The 17,988-nt window shown below is 36.5% G+C and overlaps 1 protein-coding gene across 2 annotated transcripts in view; it reads left to right on the top strand.

Annotated features, from left to right (window-relative positions):
* The window catches only part of focad (focadhesin), a 48,474-nt gene that overhangs the window by 22,024 nt on the left and 8,462 nt on the right, over nucleotides 1–17,988 (top strand). For both annotated transcript variants that reach the window (XM_058781578.1, XM_058781579.1), the window contains exons 12-32: nucleotides 3,250–3,354; nucleotides 4,289–4,390; nucleotides 4,804–4,934; nucleotides 5,158–5,284; nucleotides 6,028–6,162; nucleotides 6,310–6,360; nucleotides 6,540–6,623; nucleotides 8,107–8,242; nucleotides 9,601–9,789; nucleotides 9,948–10,069; nucleotides 10,458–10,550; nucleotides 10,651–10,739; nucleotides 13,384–13,425; nucleotides 13,797–13,905; nucleotides 14,224–14,340; nucleotides 15,428–15,666; nucleotides 15,804–15,893; nucleotides 15,997–16,147; nucleotides 17,010–17,129; nucleotides 17,310–17,432; nucleotides 17,802–17,879. In XM_058781578.1, the coding sequence (XP_058637561.1) occupies nucleotides 3,250–3,354; nucleotides 4,289–4,390; nucleotides 4,804–4,934; nucleotides 5,158–5,284; nucleotides 6,028–6,162; nucleotides 6,310–6,360; nucleotides 6,540–6,623; nucleotides 8,107–8,242; nucleotides 9,601–9,789; nucleotides 9,948–10,069; nucleotides 10,458–10,550; nucleotides 10,651–10,739; nucleotides 13,384–13,425; nucleotides 13,797–13,905; nucleotides 14,224–14,340; nucleotides 15,428–15,666; nucleotides 15,804–15,893; nucleotides 15,997–16,147; nucleotides 17,010–17,129; nucleotides 17,310–17,432; nucleotides 17,802–17,879 (2,433 nt within the window). The remainder of the gene's footprint in view (nucleotides 1–3,249; nucleotides 3,355–4,288; nucleotides 4,391–4,803; nucleotides 4,935–5,157; nucleotides 5,285–6,027; nucleotides 6,163–6,309; nucleotides 6,361–6,539; nucleotides 6,624–8,106; nucleotides 8,243–9,600; nucleotides 9,790–9,947; nucleotides 10,070–10,457; nucleotides 10,551–10,650; nucleotides 10,740–13,383; nucleotides 13,426–13,796; nucleotides 13,906–14,223; nucleotides 14,341–15,427; nucleotides 15,667–15,803; nucleotides 15,894–15,996; nucleotides 16,148–17,009; nucleotides 17,130–17,309; nucleotides 17,433–17,801; nucleotides 17,880–17,988) is intronic.

Below are 17,988 nucleotides of genomic sequence, written 5' to 3'. Positions count from 1 at the left end.
AACACAACGAAATCACCACAACACAACAAAATTAGCTCAACACAACGAAATTAGCACAACACAATGGAAACAAGCCACAGCACAACGAAATCGTCACAACACAACGAAATCGTCACAACACAACGAAATCGTCACAACACAACGAAATTACCACAACACAACGAAATTACCACAACACAACGAAATTACCACAACACAATTAAATTAGCACAACACAACGAAATCGTCACAACACAACAGAAACAAACCACAACACAATGAAATTAACAAAACACAACGAACTTACCACAACACAATTAAATTAGCACAACACAACGAAATCATCACAACACAACAGAAACAAACCACAACACAATGAAATTGGCACAACACAATAAAATCGCCACAACACAACAAAATCACCACAACACAACGAAATTAGCACAACACAATAAAATCGCCACAACACAACAGAAACAAGCCACAACACAACGAAATTGCCACAACACAACAAAATCGCCACAACACAATGGAAAAAAGCCACATCACAACGAAATTGGCACAACACAATAAAATCGCCACAACACAACAGAAACAAGCCACAACACAATGAAATCGTCACAACACAATGAAATCGTCACAACACAATGAAATTAACAAAACACAACGAACTTACCACAACACAATTAAATTAGCACAACACAACGAAATCGTCACAACACAACAGAAACAAACCACAACACAATGAAATTAACAAAACACAACAAAATCACCACAACACAACGAAATTAGCACAACACAATAAAATCGCCACAACACAACAGAAACAAGCCACAACACAACGAATCACACAACACAACGAATCATTACAACACAACGAAATCGTCACAACACAACGAAATCGTCACAACACAACGAAATCGTCACAACACAATGAAATCGTCACAACACAACGAAATTAGCACAACACAATGGAAACAAGCCACAGCACAACGAAATCGTCACAACACAACGAAATCGTCACAACACAACGAAATCGTCACAACACAACGAAATTACCACAACACAACGAACTTACCACAACACAATTAAATTAGCACAACACAACGAAATCGTCACAACACAACAGAAACAAACCACAACACAACGAAATCGTCACAACACAACAGAAACAAACCACAACACAATGAAATTAACAAAACACAACGAACTTACCACAACACAATTAAATTAGCACAACACAACGAAATCGTCACAACACAACGAAATTAGCACAACACAATAAAATCGCCACAACACAACAGAAACAAGCCACAACACAATGAAATTAACAAAACACAACAAAATCACCACAACACAACGAAATTAGCACAACACAATAAAATCGCCACAACACAACAGAAACAAGCCACAACACAACGAAATCGTCACAACACAACGAAATCGTCACAACACAACGAAATCGTCACAACACAACGAAATCGTCACAACACAACGAAATCGTCACAACACAACGAAATTAGCACAACACAATGAAATTAGCACAAAACAACAAAATCGCCACAACACAACAAAATTAACAAAACACAACGAAATTAGCACAACACAATGGAAACAAGCCACAGCACAACGAAATTGCCACAACACAACAAAATCGCCACAACACAATGGAAACAAGCCACAACACAACGAATCATTACAACACAACGAAATTGGCACAACACAATAAAATCGCCACAACACAACAGAAACAAGCCACAACACAATGAAATCGTCACAACACAATGAAATCGTCACAACACAATGAAATCGTCACAACACAATGAAATCGTCACAACACAATGAAATCGTCACAACACAACGAAATCGTCACAACACAACGAAATCGTCACAACACAACGAAATTAGCACAACACAATAAAATCGCCACAACACAACAGAAACAAGCCACAACACAATGAAATTAACAAAACACAACAAAATCACCACAACACAACGAAATTAGCACAACACAATGAAATCGTCACAACACAATGAAATCGTCACAACACAATGAAATCGTCACAACACAACGAAATTAGCACAACACAATGAAATTAGCACAAAACAACAAAATCGCCACAACACAACAAAATTAACAAAACACAACGAAATTAGCACAACACAATGGAAACAAGCCACAGCACAACGAAATTGCCACAACACAACAAAATCGCCACAACACAATGGAAAAAAGCCACATCACAACGAAATTGGCACAACACAATAAAATCGCCACAACACAACAGAAACAAGCCACAACACAATGAAATCGTCACAACACAATGAAATCGTCACAACACAATGAAATCGTCACAACACAACGAAATCGTCACAACACAACGAAATCGTCACAACACAACGAAATCAGCACAACACAACGAAATTACCACAACACAATGAAATTAGCACAAAACAACAAAATCGCCACAACACAACAAAATTAACAAAACACAACGAAATCACCACAACACAACGAAATTAGCTCAACACAACGAAATTAGCACAACACAATGGAAACAAGCCACAGCACAACGAAATTGCCACAACACAACAAAATCGCCACAACACAATGGAAACAAGCCACAGCACAACGAAATTGCCACAACACAACGAAATCGTCACAACACAATGAAATTAGCACAACACGATGGAAACAAGCCACAACAACAAATATGATATATTTTTTTCATGAATATTTGAAAGAACTGCATTTGTTTGAAAAGTAACATTATATATGTCTTTACTACCACTTTTGGTCTCTTTAATGCATCCTTATTAAATAAAAGTATTCATTCTCCAATATCTGTATATCTGACCTCAACTCCAGCAGTTCAGAATGTGGCAGCAATTCTTCTATATTGATTGACTGATACAAATAGATCCCATCACTTCTGAACTGATCTCATTGCACTGGCTACCAGGAAGTTTTTTAATTGATTTTACAATGCTATTCATTTTTAAGGCCCTGCATGGACTTGCTCCACAGTATTAGTAATCTCCTCCACCCTTATTCTACCTCCAGCTCCCTGAGGTCATCAACCCAATTACTTCTTTCTGTTCCCCTCTTGCTTTTTCAGTCCAAGGGAGATCAGGCTTTCTCAGTTGTAGCCACTAGACTTTGGATTTTAAAAGCAGATTAGTGCTTGAAAGTGTATTTAGTAGGTGACTTTTATTTGCAGTTAATTGCCTATTAATTGTTTGCTAAATTATTTTTCCGTTTACCTGTAGGTGCCATGTCTACTTCCTGTCCTGATGTTTAAACTGAGCAGAGTGTCTGATCCAGCTTTGTCTCACTCTGTTCTCTACACTCTGCCAAAACTGGGAACCCACAAGGTACAGTCATTAACATGCACAGCATGCACTGTTTACCTGATGAGGGAATATTAAATTAGAATCTTAATCAATAGATATTTTTCAGCAAATGTGTTTTCTTGATTTTCAAAGTTTTACCAAGAAAAATAATTGGAAATTAAATTAAATTAAATTAAATTAAATTTCATTTAATTAAATGTGCAGATAGCTAATCATTCACTGTTAACAAATGATATTAAAAAGATGTTAACGTGTATGGCAGTCAAAATTAAGAATGCAACACCATTTACATGGTATTGCAGCACAGCTCCACAAAATATGAATATAGTCCGTCTGCATGGATTCGGGATGCTTTGCTTCCTCTGTTGCCATGGCAACAGCTCACCTGCACTGTAGGCAACTCCAGCCATTAACCTGACCATTGTCTGTACCATTGTTATTCATTTGATTCTGCTAACAATAGGTATTACTCACAAATCTTCTATGCCAAATGTGTACTTCTGTCACATTTTGCTTTGCTAGTAAAGTGCTACATCAACAAAAACACATTCTAGAGGTTGCACAGTGTACTCTAAAATATGAGTAAATGAGAGAGGAGATGTTTTTGCTGATGTTATTCATCTTTATTTTAAATGCTTAGGCACTCTATCGTCATCCTTTGAATGTGGGTGGCAGTGTTTGCCCTTTAATGTAGACTTTAATTTTAGCTTTTTTTAATCTGTGAGATACTCTTAGTTTTTAAAAGCGCAGCAGAACACAACCTGGCCTATAGGTCACAGCCAAAGCATTAAAAACATAAAAGCACTGGGTAAATTAAGTTTGCATATATTAACTAAACTAAGCTTTTAGCTAAGTTTGCATATATGTGGTCCTGTTCGATATGTGTTAGCATTATGTGGATATGTATCTTCTGCCTCGTGTGTGTTTATCCTGACTGACCTCTCTTGTGTTTCAGTTCTGCATCCCGCAGGTGCTTCATGTGCTCCAAACTCTGGGCAGTTCATCCAGACTGAGGCCTGTGGCTCTGCGCCTCTTAACTCTGTTATGGCAAAAACAGGTGCAGTTAACACTATTACTATTTTTATTTTCATATAATATTTACTTATACTTAATATTTACTTACAAATACTTACAAATTGTCTGTGAACAAATTAATATATTTTAGAAAAATTAACATTTAAACTGAAATGTTCCTAAATGAATCATTATCAGTTCAGATTGAATCTGCAAATTTGTTCTGATACCTAGTCCTACTATAATATCTGCTGTTAAGTATTTAAACCACACTTAAAATGCATGATTAACATTGTATAAGATAACAGCATATCTAGGGCTAATTTCATTTAATGCAGTGACATTCAAACAGGTATGTGTGTGCAAATACTTTGTAGGACTACTATACTATACTGTTCAGTCATAGTTCTGTTACCCTCAAGAAGGATTTCTGAAGCTTTTGATTTTTTTCTATAGGACCGTGTGTATCCGGACCTGCAGAGACTGATGTCACAACTTGAAAAATCCTCAGTGGTCATGGGAAAAGATACACAGTGGGAGCAGATATTAGCCAGAGCAGCCTGCGTCAGAGACATCTGCAGAGAGAGGTCTGCTTCACCCAGAATCTGCCGCTGTAAAACTGGAGTTCATTTAGCTGTTTGATGTACTGCATATTCCACATGGGACACTAGGGTGCCACTGTATTAGCTTTTGATATATTAGGCTGTTATAGACCACAGTAATCATTCACCATCAATGTTTTAATTTCACAGATTCCCTGAACATTTACATTCATTCACACTTTCCCGTATGTTGTACTTATTGTTCCAGGCCGTACCAGCATGGAGGAGACATGCTGGCCGCCATCACCGACACGCTGATGCAGTTCTCCAGGAAGGATCAGGCCACTCCTGCTGCTCTGGCACTGCAGGGCTTACAGGAGCTCTGTAGAGCTGAGGTCAGTCTTTGTATCCCTATGAAGAGATTTACACTGGCTATCAGAAGTGAAGATGAAAATGCTTTTTTATTGATTTTGATTGTGTAAACCAGTTCCACCCCTCCTGCCTAAAGAGGCATTTCAGGGCTCCACAGGATTTTTTATTAAAAAAAAAAAAAAAAAATGTTTTGTTAACATATTTATTATATTATTTTATATATTATATTTGTTTATTTATTTTTATATATTATTTACAATTTTGTTTAATTATTATTCATTTTGTAGTCCATTTTAACCAGTTAGACATCTGATGTGTCTAAAAAGTCATAAAAATGCATGCACATGATCAAAAAATATAAGATCCAGTAGTATACAGTACATACAGTTCAAAGGTTTGGTGCAAGTATGAGTTTTTTGAAGAAGTCTGGAAAACTCATCGATTTATTTGATCAACATGCAGACTATGAAATATTACAATGTAAAATAACTGCTTTCAATTTGAGTATACTTTAAAATAAAATGTATTCCTGTGATGACAAAGCTGAATTTTTTTTGTCTCAACTTTCACTTTTGATCAGTTTAATGCATCCTTGCTAATTGAAAATAGTAATTTCCTTAAAAAAAAAAAAGAAAAAAACATACTAGCCCCAAACTTTTGAACGGTAACGTACATTTTAAATATGTAATATCTTAGACTAGCCAGTGGACCATTCTTACAGTTGAACCCTGCATTTGAATATTCTTCTTATTTATTTTCTGTTCAGGTAGTGGATATTGTCTCCACGTGGAAGGCACTCTCTCCTAAGCTGCGCTGTGACACCAGACCCCTGGTCCTAAAGGCCACAGCTGAACTTCTGGCATTAGTGCCTGCTTTAAATGTCAAAACTGAAGAATATGAGGCACGAGACCATCAACCACTGTTTCTGATTGCTAGATGTGTGCTATTTTGTAGCGGTGTCTGAATTCGTAATTAAAAGCATGATTTATTTCTCTCCACATTTAATCCCGTTCAAATTACTTCAGGTCTTATGTCCTTTTCCTTCCAGAAATTCAGAAACGAGGCAGTCAGTGTTTTATGGGGATACGCTCTTAGTCAGGTGAGCACTGACATTTTCAAATGGTAATGAGCGGTAAGGACAGTCAGGATGCCTGACTAGTCATCCAACGACTTCTAATGAAAAGTCATTGTGCCATTTTATGTACCTGCAATTTATTTTGTTATTTTTCTAGCAGTTATGAGTAAACAGTAATATTTAAAGCTTTTTGGCTTCATCAGGACCCAGATGTTGCAAGCCAGGGTTATAAAGCTCTCTCCGAGTACCCTGAACCATCTCACACCGTCCTACACTTACCAGAGCAGGTGAGAACATTTGCTAAATATCCTCACATAATTTCTGTTTACCTTTATATATACAGTGGGGCAAAAAAGTATTTAGTCAGCCACCAATTGTGCAAGTTCTCCCACTTAAAAAGATGAGAGAGGCCTGTAATTTTCATCATAGGTCTCAACTATGAGAAAATGAGAAAAAAAAATCCAGAAAATCACATTGTAGGATTTTTAAAGAATTAATTGGTAAATTCCTCTGTAAAATAAGTATTTGGTCACCTACAAACAAGTAAGATTTCTGGCTCTCACAGACCTGTAACAACTTCTTTAAGAGGCTCCTCTGTCCTCCACTCGTTACCTGTATTAATGGCATCTGTTTGAACTCGTTATCAGTATAAAAGACACCTGTCCACAACCTCAAACAGTCCAACTCCAAACTCCACCATGGCCAAGACCAAAGAGCTGTCAAAGGACACCAGAAACAAAATTGTAGACCTGCACCAGGCTGGGAAGACTGAATCTGCAATAGGTAAGCAGCTTGGTGTGAAGAAATCAACTGTGGGAGCAATTATTAGAAAATGGAAGACATACAAGACCACTGATAATCTCCCTCGATCTGGGGCTCCACGCAAGATCTCACCCCGTGGGGTCAAAATGATCACAAGAACTGTGAGCAAAAATCCCAGAACCACACGGGGGGACCTAGTGAATGACCTGCAGAGAGCTGGGACCAAAGTAACAAAGGCCTCAAATCCTGCAGTGCCAGACGTCTCCCCCTGCTTAAGCCAGTACATGTCCGGGTCCGTCTGAAGTTTGCTAGAGAGCATTTGGATGATCCAGAAGAGGATTGCAAGTTGAGTTTTTACTTTTTGGTAAAAACTCAACTTGTCGTGTTTGGAGGAGAAAGAATGCTGAGTTGCATCCAAAGAACACCATACCTACTGTGAAGCATGGGGGTGGAAACATCATGCTTTGGGGCTGTTTTTCTGCAAAGGGACCAGGACGACTGATCAGTGTAAACGAAAGAATGAATGGGGCCATGTATCGTGAAATTTTGAGTGAAAACCTCCTTCCATCAGCAAGGGCATTGAAGATGAAACGTGGCTGGGTCTTTCAGCATGACAATGATCCCAAACACACCGAAAAATCCCAAAAATACCAGCAACAGTGTGTGAAAACCTTGTGAAGACTTACAGAAAACGTTTGACCTCTGTCATTGCCAACAAAGGGTATATAACAAAGTATTGAGATGAAATTTTGTTATTTACCAAATACTTATTTTCCACCATAATTTGCAAATAAATTCTTTAAAAATCCTACAATGTGATTTTCTGGATTTTTTTTTTCTCATTTTGTCTCTCATAGTTGAGGTATACCTATGATGAGAATTACAGGCCTCTCTCATCTTTTTAAGTGGGAGAACTTGCACAATTGGTGGCTGACTAAATACTTTTTTGCCCCACTGTATATATATATATACTGTGTATCTGTAATGGTGATATGAACTTGCTAACAGGCCAGACCCATACCAAAGCAGCCTGAAGAAGAGGATGAAGGGAAGGAAAATGAGAATGAGAAAGATGAAGATATTTCAGTACCAGGGCCGTCATATGTGAAGCTAGTTTGTCTCACACCACAATCTGTTTTACCAGGTATGATAATCAACCAGATTATGGTGACTAACAAACTCTTTTAAATATAGTTTGACTTGCATTTACAGTTATTTGAACCACACATCTTGCATTTTAACTAATTCATCTCACCACAGTGGTGTTGATGAGGCAAAAATCAGAATCCTTTGTAAGGTGTAGATGACACAAAAATGGAAATTCTGTCAGCTTTTACTCACCCTCATGTTGTTCCAAACCTGTATGACTTTTGTTTTTCTGTGGAGTAGTAACCAGTAACCATTGAGTTCCCATTGAGTTCCATTATATTTTTAAACCACACAGTTGAAATCAATGGGAGCAGAAACTGTAAAAATATCTTCTTTTGTATTCCACAGAAAAAAATTAAGGCTCAGAACAGTGTGAGGATGAGTATATGATGACAGAGTTTTCATTTTTGGGTGAACTATCCCTTTAATACATCACATTTTGACTCAATTTGTGCATTATTGTATAATTTCTTTTGCTTTTCAAAAACCCACATTGAATAAACACTATTCGATTCTTGTTTCATGTAAGACAATTGTGTGTATGACATTTATCAACTATTTATCACTAGTTATCATCAAATACTGTTATTTTATTCAAATTGATTGGTTATTCAATTATTACATTTCAATGTAGTTTTTGTATGAACTTATATTAGGAAGTATTCATTAATCTCTTTGCACACAAACTCTCCGGTCATAAAAACCTGGAAATATCAGGGTAAAATGGATTTAAAAAAAATAAATAAATAAAATGTACAAGATTTGTGAGCACATTATGATATATGACAATAATACATGAATATTATTGTTATATGAGTCAGTTCTTATCTGTGAATGAGTTGAATAAGTCTGAATGACTGATGTATTTGTTGGTGTCATAGAGATCTATACCATTATTAATGAATGCTAATTGGGTTGTTTACTTAATACTTAACCTACCTGTTCTGCTCAATCATTATATAAGATTATATGGGATACATTCACTGTTATCTGGTTAAATAACAAGCCAGCTGGCTGCATTTTTACAGTGGCAGAAGAAATAAATTAGGACAGATTTTGTGTACTGAAATTTTACGTATCATAGACCCAAGGTGTGATCGTTTCACAGTTACTGTTATGTAATTGTAGCTTATTTCCATAATTTTACCGAGGTAATGTATTCGAAATAGCTGGATGAATAAAACTTGAGGCTTTTTGGTTCAGTGTACTGTACTGCAACATGCAACATAGCAAACCCACAACAAAGACTACAACGCCACAATAAATTACACAATATGGAATATATTATAGACTTGTGTTGTTTAACCTTTAGCAAAAACCTACTTAATTCTTGAGTTTTGTCTTCTAATGCAGCCCTTGAGACCTTCGTAACAGCTCTAATCAGGCAGGAGATGAACCAAATGCCCCGTGGTGTGTACCATTCAGCTCTGAGTGGAGGGAATTTGCGCTCTGACCAGGGAAAAACTGTATCTGGAATTCCTTCTTTTATGCTGAAATCATATGAGAAGAACAAGCAGCCGGGTCTAAAACCTGGCTTAGCAGGTACATATACTGTACAAGAGTCATTCAGTTTTGTAATATGGGTAATTAAAGTGCATTTTGAAATTGTTACAGCTAATGCTTGTTTGTCACACAGTGCATAACTGTATTTGTCCAGTTAAATGTATTGAATAAACATACAGTTTGTTGGTCTGTTTCAGCTGGGCTTCTACTCTGTTATGACCTTCCTGTTCAAACTGACAAAGATGGACGTCCAATCGCCCGCTTCCTTGTCAGCAGAGGGCGGAGTTATCAACAAATGTTAGCCACCCTTATTCATGAGGTACCTTCTAGCATACACTTATTTGGGTGAAACTTAAAAACTTGAATTATATATATTTTTTTTTAAAGGAAATGTATTATTAAGGAATAATAACATTATTTTATTTTTTTTTAGATTAATTATATTATTATTTTCATTACAATCAAGCACATTTTAATGCATACAGATATTTAAATGTGTTTGTAATTCTCATTAGATTCTAATTTCTGTAATGATTTTATTTATTTATGTGTTTGATTGTTTCATCAAATATTTATTTATTTGATTAAAATCTGTACAGTGATAAATATATCATAATTATACATTCATAAATACTTTTGTTGATGATTCATTGATAATGAATTTATCTTGATAACTTTACTCAATCTTTTGCTCTTTTTCCTCTCAGGTGAACATCCAGCCGTCTGAATGGCATCGCTCTCTGCTCTTGCCCCAGGCCTGGCGGGGCTTCATGAGCCGGGCTTACCATGCAGCTCTCCAGGTAATTCTGTGTGACTTTTAAACCACCAAATCAGATATATAAGAAGAAGACTAGCTTTATAATTAAGATCATAAATCATGAGATTAAATGAATTGTGCAGGGTCGAAAGGCAGAGCTGGAGATGCTGCAGAAACAGGGTAAAGAGAGCCCGGAGGAACTGCAGTACAAACAGCACTATGCCTGGCTCTGGTAAGGTTTGTCTTAAAATTGTGATGAAACAGAAGTAGCAACAGAGCTTTTCTTCCATATTTTGACATACATTTGAGTGAATCGGGTAATCGAGAAAAAAAAAAAAATGTAGGGTACTTCTATCCATCCAAGGATCAATTGAATTTGAGATTTCAGTCAATTGTAATAACTAAACGATTGGAGAAGTCACCATATGGCATATGTCACCAGATAGAAATCTGTAAATGCACTGGTAGATTAAATTGTGATATTTTATTAAGAATTAGAGTACAAGGTGAAAAAAGAATCATATGCACAGATTTTAAGATCAATAACACAAATTTAGAAAACAGATTGTGTGTATTTTCACTTCATCGTGACTCTAAACAGTGGGGTCTAAACAAGACTAGAGAAAATGCTTCTATCCCTAGTGAAAAATAAATATACTAAAATGTATTTGCAGTATGTTTATTTCATGCTGAGTATACTGCAAATACTTTTACATATTTATGTACTTAATAAAAATACCCTGCACTTGTACTTTTGGTATACTGGAAAAACTAATTTTGTACTTAATGTGCTTTAATTGTGTGGAAGTAGTACTGAAGTCCAACTAAAGATATACTGAATTATATTTGATTGTGCTAAAGTGGAACTATTTCAAGTATACTTTAGGTTCACTTTAAATATCTTGCTTTTAAAGACCTATATTATTCAGATCATACCATCCTTGTCAATAGTGACGTTAATACAAATTTTAGGCTTAATATTAAGAATTGTGCCCAAGTGATACTCCAAATAAAGTTCAGTTAAAATTTTTATATTGGTAAGTCTCGAGCAATATGTCAGTAAATATATTAATAGATTTGAACTATATTTAGTGTTTTGTTTTTTTTTGTTCTTATGTACAGTCTTTTTTTGTTAGGTTTTGAATGATAAAACAATAGATACCGTATATATAAACACTTTCTGATGGTCAAAAGTTTATACAGTGAGTAGCTTGATAAGACCATCCACTCGTACAAAATGGTTCAGAATAGTTTTGAGAAGCTCTAACGTGATTTGCTTGCAGATATTTTCTTATGGATGTCTTTATGAATGCAATGACATTTGCACACTCCTGAAAGGTTTTAACAAAGTAAGAGCAGATATAATAAAAATGTATCTTAAACATCCTATATAGGTTCACCGTTGCAAAAGCTGGCATCGTTTTAAGAAACAAACAAAAAAAAATGCACTTTGCTTAGATATATTACATGTAGTTTTCTTTAAAAAGCTAATAGATGCAAATAAAGCTATAAATGTAAAAAGTTGCTCAGTATGTATGTTAATTCTCCCAAAATAGTTCAAATGAACCCCTAAGACCAACAGACGTCATAGCCGGCAATAAACAGCTTCTTGTAATGCATTATATTTCATCGTTTTTTAGCGCAAAAAGCTTAGCACTTTCAGAAACTGTCACGATATAATGAAAGCTTCTGAAGACTGAAGTGTAATTGGAGCTTTGCACCATAGGGAGGAATGTGAAGGTATTATTTTATGCATCTTGCTTGTGTCAAACCATCCAGAGCCATTGAATTGTGATTGCTCTGGCCTTTTCAGCTGCTTTGAAAAGCCTTTGAATGGAGCCTGACATTTCAAAGACACATACAAATGCATGCACATCACCATTACACAAATTCATATAATCTTTCAATGTAAATCTGTTGGCATGTATAGGCTGTTATTGTTCACACGGTCTCTCACCATAATATGCCCTATCGCATATCCACGCAGTCTGGCAGAAAACCATAACTCAACCCCCAGGACGCCATTTTGACGGCCTGTCAGCCTATGAGTGATTGATGGGATAACATGTTCAGATGGCAGCCAGAACTTCATTCCCCATGGCATCACGAATTCTCGTTTGTTCCGCAGTCTTTGTGTAATACAGTTATTCCTCTCCTGGGAGTTCAGGGCAGTCCGTATGCGGTCACGTGCCCTGAAGCATGTTGGGAGGATTGGATGGTATGAGACCACTGGGACTGTAGGGTTACAGCTTTTGCCCCCGCAGAAAGAGATGTCAATTAAAGATGGTTTAAGCTGGAGGAAATGAACTAGACGTGTCTGATTTTGTCAGAGCAGAGTCCAAAAATGTGAGACTGCTAGTGAAAATGATTCTGTTATGCTTTTCTCTAATTTAAAGACATTTTTGTTCTTAAGTCATTTTATAAACGCATCAGTTTGAGGTAAAAAAAAAATACAATACTTATTTTATACTTGTTAACTCCATTAGTTTTTGTAAAACCTGAAGATCATGTGATCCTGCATGATTTGAGTATGATTCAAGACAGTCTTGTTTTTCAGTGAAAGCAAGAACATCTGACCTTGTAAAATTGGACCTAGAATTAATGTAGAGTTGCAATTGTTCTGTCGTTAAGATTCATTACTTGAAATGTTTCAAAATCATCCAGCATTTCCATGTTTAAATTGGATGAATCCCAGATTTTCAGTATGGTCTCATACTTTTGGGAGCCCTTGTACTGTACGTAGCCGTGCGAATGGTACCTGAGCTCTTAAATCATTGCCTGAGGAGATGAAAGCTCTTCTTGTCAGTCTGCAGAGCACTTTAAATCATATCTCTCTCTTTCATTCTCTCTCTCTCTCTCTCTCTCTCTTTCCTCAGGGTCAGAGACCAACTGACTGATGTGGTCAAATCTGTTGCCAAGTAAGTTACTAAAGCTGCTGATGTTCTTTTTCTTGTTCAATTTTTCTTTGTGTCCCCCCCCCCACAAGCCTCTTTTCAAAGCTAAAAGTCTAAACTATTGATTTTTTTCTTTTCTAAATGTTTTATTATTAAACCGAGGACTTCATATTCAGAATCAGCAGTTTGCTTTTGATCACTGTAGTCTCTTAGGAAAGCATTCAGCATTCAGTGCTTTATCGATTAAATGCATGTTTATAATTACTCAACTAACATTTTCAGGCCTGTTTTCAGCATTGATGATAGTAATCATTCAGTGTTGCTGCAGTGTTGTTCTGTTTCAAATCAGCCTGTATGTGGATTCATATTTTATCATTTTGTCTCCATTATGACAGAGATAGTCCGGTTGTTCAAGGTAATTCTATCTTGGCATTGAGTGGCCTGGCTGTCGTCTTAACCAGATATGAGAGCAACCTTCCTACACAGTCTGAAAGTGGACTTGGGGTGAGATGCAGCTTTATCAATGGCTAGTTGCATAAACTGGCCACCTAATTTTTTTCTGCAAGACTGGTCATACCTTTTTAACGTCAGTTACATAAAAATGTAGACTGGTCTAATTTGAATCCAAAAAGTAAGTCTGATCACCGCTTTCTTGTTAGTCAAACTAGATCTTAAGACACAATCTTAAAATAGTGACTGTTTATGCATCTGGCCCCCAGAGCAGTTACTTTTTCTGTTTTCCTACTGCCTATCATTTCCTGGCTTTCCTTCTTTCCTTCTGAAGGGAAAACTTTCCAATAAACTGTCATTTTCTATTCCTAGGTGGGTCCGGACATCCTTCCCACAGTTCACTGGCTGTCGATGGTGATTGACACGCTGCTCAGCATTGTTAGCAGTAACCGTAACCCTAAAGGACAAGTCTTCCCATGGTTCATTCATGTGAGTTGTAACTCCCTTGAGTGGGGTTTTTGAGAAATTATTTATTTTTAGAGATTGTATCCATTTTGTTCCAGTAGTGGTATACACTGCACCTTATTTGAGACCTAGGTAACACTTTATTTTAAGGTGTCCTTGTTACATGTTACATGTACTTACTATTGTAATAACAATAAATTATGCATAATTGCATGCAAGTAACCCTAAGCCAAACTCTAAGCCTAATCCAACCATATAGTAAGTACATGTAGTTAATTAATATTACTCAGTACTTAAATGTATAATTACACTGTAACAAGGACACCTGAAAATACCTTTCTCATTTTTCAACAGGTAGTAATGCCATATCAGTAAAACTTTACAATAAGGTTCAATTGATTGACATTAATGCATCATTAACTAACATTTTTACAGCATTTATTAATATAAGTTTATATTTATAGAATAATGTTATTCTATAAATATACTAATGTTTATTGTTAATTCATGTATGTTTAAAATATATTAATGTCAACAACTTGAAATGTATTAGTGTATATGTAGAGGCTAACAGTAACCTACAAAAGTATTGTTAATTTTTGATTCATGATACCGACGCTACTGTTCAAAAGCCTAGAGTACTATTTGTTTAAATGCATGAATACTAATATTCAGCAAGAACACATAAAAGTGACCAAAAGTGAAAATAAAGACATTTATAATGTTACAAAATATTTCTAATAAATGAAGCTGCTTTGATTTCTTTCATTAAAAGAATCCTGAAATATACATAAACAGCAAAACTGTTTTCAACATTGATAATAATGAAATTAAATGAAGTATTATCAGTATATTATATTAGATTTCTGAAGTATCACGTGGCACTGAAGACTGGAGTAATTCAGCTTTGCTATTATAAGATTCAAATATTTTAAAAGAGAAAACGGCTATTTTAAGCTGTAAACATATTTCACAACAAAAATCTTACCAACCCCAGACTTGATTAATAGTGTAATTCATTAACTAAAATGAAACCTTATTAGCGCATATAGATTTCCCCCTGTGTTATAGTGCAAATGTGACATTTTTTTATTTGTCTCACACTTTTTAGCGCTCATACTCGGGTGAAAACACAGCGAGTGTGATTGCGCGCTCCTGTGCTGCTCTGGGTCTGGCGTTGCTGGTGCCGGTGCTGGTGACCTCGCGCAGAGAGAACGTTCCCGCTATCCTGGGCACACTAGCGGTGGGACTGCCAGGATCACCCACCGCAGACGAATCCCAGGCACTGCAGTTTCACAGCGGCTTGGCTCTGGGCATGTTTCTAGCATGGCTGAATGACGAGAGAGTCAGGTGTGTGCTGAGAGATGCCATAACTTGAGTCTGCCCATAAAACAGAGCTTAAGTTTATCACCAGACAGATTTAATAGCTGTATCATGTTTGAAAAATGTTTACTGATGCTTTTACTTGTTTTTTTTGTTTACTGCAGTGATATATCTGGGCAGTCAGTGGCAGAGCTGCTGATGAAACATCTGGAACGACTGGAAGATTGTTGCTTTAATCCCAATCTGGAGTATAAGTTAGTCTGTCTAATTATTTGTATCTATATACAGTATATTCTTCATTGCCCCTGTACACTAATAGACTCTTAAATGTTTGTTTGCTCTTTGTCTCTCTCTCAGTGCTGGTTGTGTGTTAGGTGTTGGGTTGGTACTCAGTTCTCTCAGTAGCAGTAGTCAGTCTGAGCAGGACCGTGTGCATGTGTCTCTCACGCTGGACAAATTCCTGCAGACCCTGCAGGACAGCAGCAATATGAGCCGCATGCTGCAGGAGGTAAAACCATATCGACTGTGGTTAGGTGATGTTTTGAATCTTTAGTGGAGAAATGGCTTGATATTTTAGCCTCTGCTACTGTACATTTGCTCAGAGTTTCCCAAAATGGGGATCACAATATCCTAGTGGTTCATGAGGGAACTGCAGGGATAATAATAATAATTAATAAAGGCCCGGTTTCATAGACAGGGTTTAGCCTAAGCCAGGATTAAGCCATAGATCAATTAGGACATTTAAGTAATTTTTATAAACATGCCTTAGAAAAAAGCATTACTGGTGTTCATCTTAAGACAAAACAAAGGCACTGACATGTTTTAAGATCAGTCGGTGCAAGTTTCTTTCAGTTGAAATAGCTCAATTTACATTTTAGTCTAGGACTAGGCTTAAGCCTTGTCTGTGAAACCGGGGGAAATAAAAGTATGAAATAAAAATGAATAATTATAATAATGATGATAATAATAAAAATAAAATGCTTACTAAAAAATGCAAATGTGTTACAAATATGAAGTATTTTGGAAATTAAAATATTTTTGGCTGAAGAACCGAGACTTGTCATAGCGCTTGCATATTGTTGCTCTTTTGTTGGTTTTGATTGCTTCTATTGTCCTCATTTGTTAGTCGCTTTGGATAAAAGCATCTGCTAAACGACTAAATGTAAATGTAAGAAGAATGTTTGGGAATTCCTGCTTAAGCTGAAAGATGTTTACAAACTGACACATTGATTGTGATGACAGAATTTTTCCTTTAATGCAGTGAAAGCACAAAAAAAATGTCATCACTTGCAGCTTAAAAACTTTGAGTGGCAGTCATTTTTGCGCATCCGTACATTTCTTGTTTTTTTGTGTGTTCTGTCGGGTGTCAGGTTTTGGCCTATTCTGTGGCATGTGTTGGAGTTTCAGCATTTAACGCAGGCATTATTGAGGCCAGCAAGGCCGAGGAAAGCATGAACACACTTCGCACTCTAACGGAGGAAAGCCAACAGGTGAGAGCTGAAATCGACTGCTATAAGAAGAATCTTACACTAAAATAAAGCTAATTAAAAATACTTTTATGATTAAATTATTAGCTACTAAGCTTGATCTTAGAACTAAGGTTTTGTATTAAAGAAGATATTTCTAATGTGTTTTTGTGCATGACTGATTAAAAATTCTGTGTTTTTTAGACACCGGGCTTTGCTTTGGCATTGGGACTGACAGTGTTTGGGCTCTCTTCTTTTGGTCATGGTAAAGCGGTGGGCATCCAACCTCGTCTGCTGGCTGCCTGGACCAAGATACTGCTGGCAGAGGTGATGTGGTTCAAAATGTATTGTTATTTCCATATGTTTAACACACGATGTGCCTTATGCATACTTTTAAAGCATGCTCATCGTCATCTTATGTAGGAAAACCACTTTATTTTCTATACCAGTGCTGCTTTGGTTAAAAAAAGATGTCAGTGAAAAGTGAAAGAAACAGTGGACTTTTTAATTTATCTTCCTGACTAGTGAGAAACAGTGTGTTGTTGTGCCACAGTAAGTGAAGGTACAAGTCCAGAATTTAAAGTTAAGTCTTTCTCTTCCCAATGTCTTTGTGTTGATCTAGAAAGCTCAGGCATCAACACTAGATCTCAGCTTTCATGAGGGAGAAACTAAACCGTAATTTTTTCCTTTCTCCAGGGTTGTCCCACAATGCAGAGGCTGTCTGCCCTCAACGGACTGATTGCATTAGTGGGATCGGAGACGGCTCTCATTCAGGTAATTTAATGTGTGATTCGTGCTTGCGTCAAGCCTTGTGTTGTATTTGTACCTGCCAGGATGCTAGACACAGATATATACGTGTTAGCATTCAGTACCTTCAGTGCAA

This window comes from Onychostoma macrolepis, chromosome 07 (assembly GCF_012432095.1).
Source record: "Onychostoma macrolepis isolate SWU-2019 chromosome 07, ASM1243209v1, whole genome shotgun sequence".
In the NCBI taxonomy this organism is placed as follows: domain Eukaryota; kingdom Metazoa; phylum Chordata; class Actinopteri; order Cypriniformes; family Cyprinidae; genus Onychostoma; species Onychostoma macrolepis.
The sequence above is the reverse complement of the archived record's forward strand: the minus strand, read 5'-3'. Positions and strand labels throughout refer to the sequence as shown.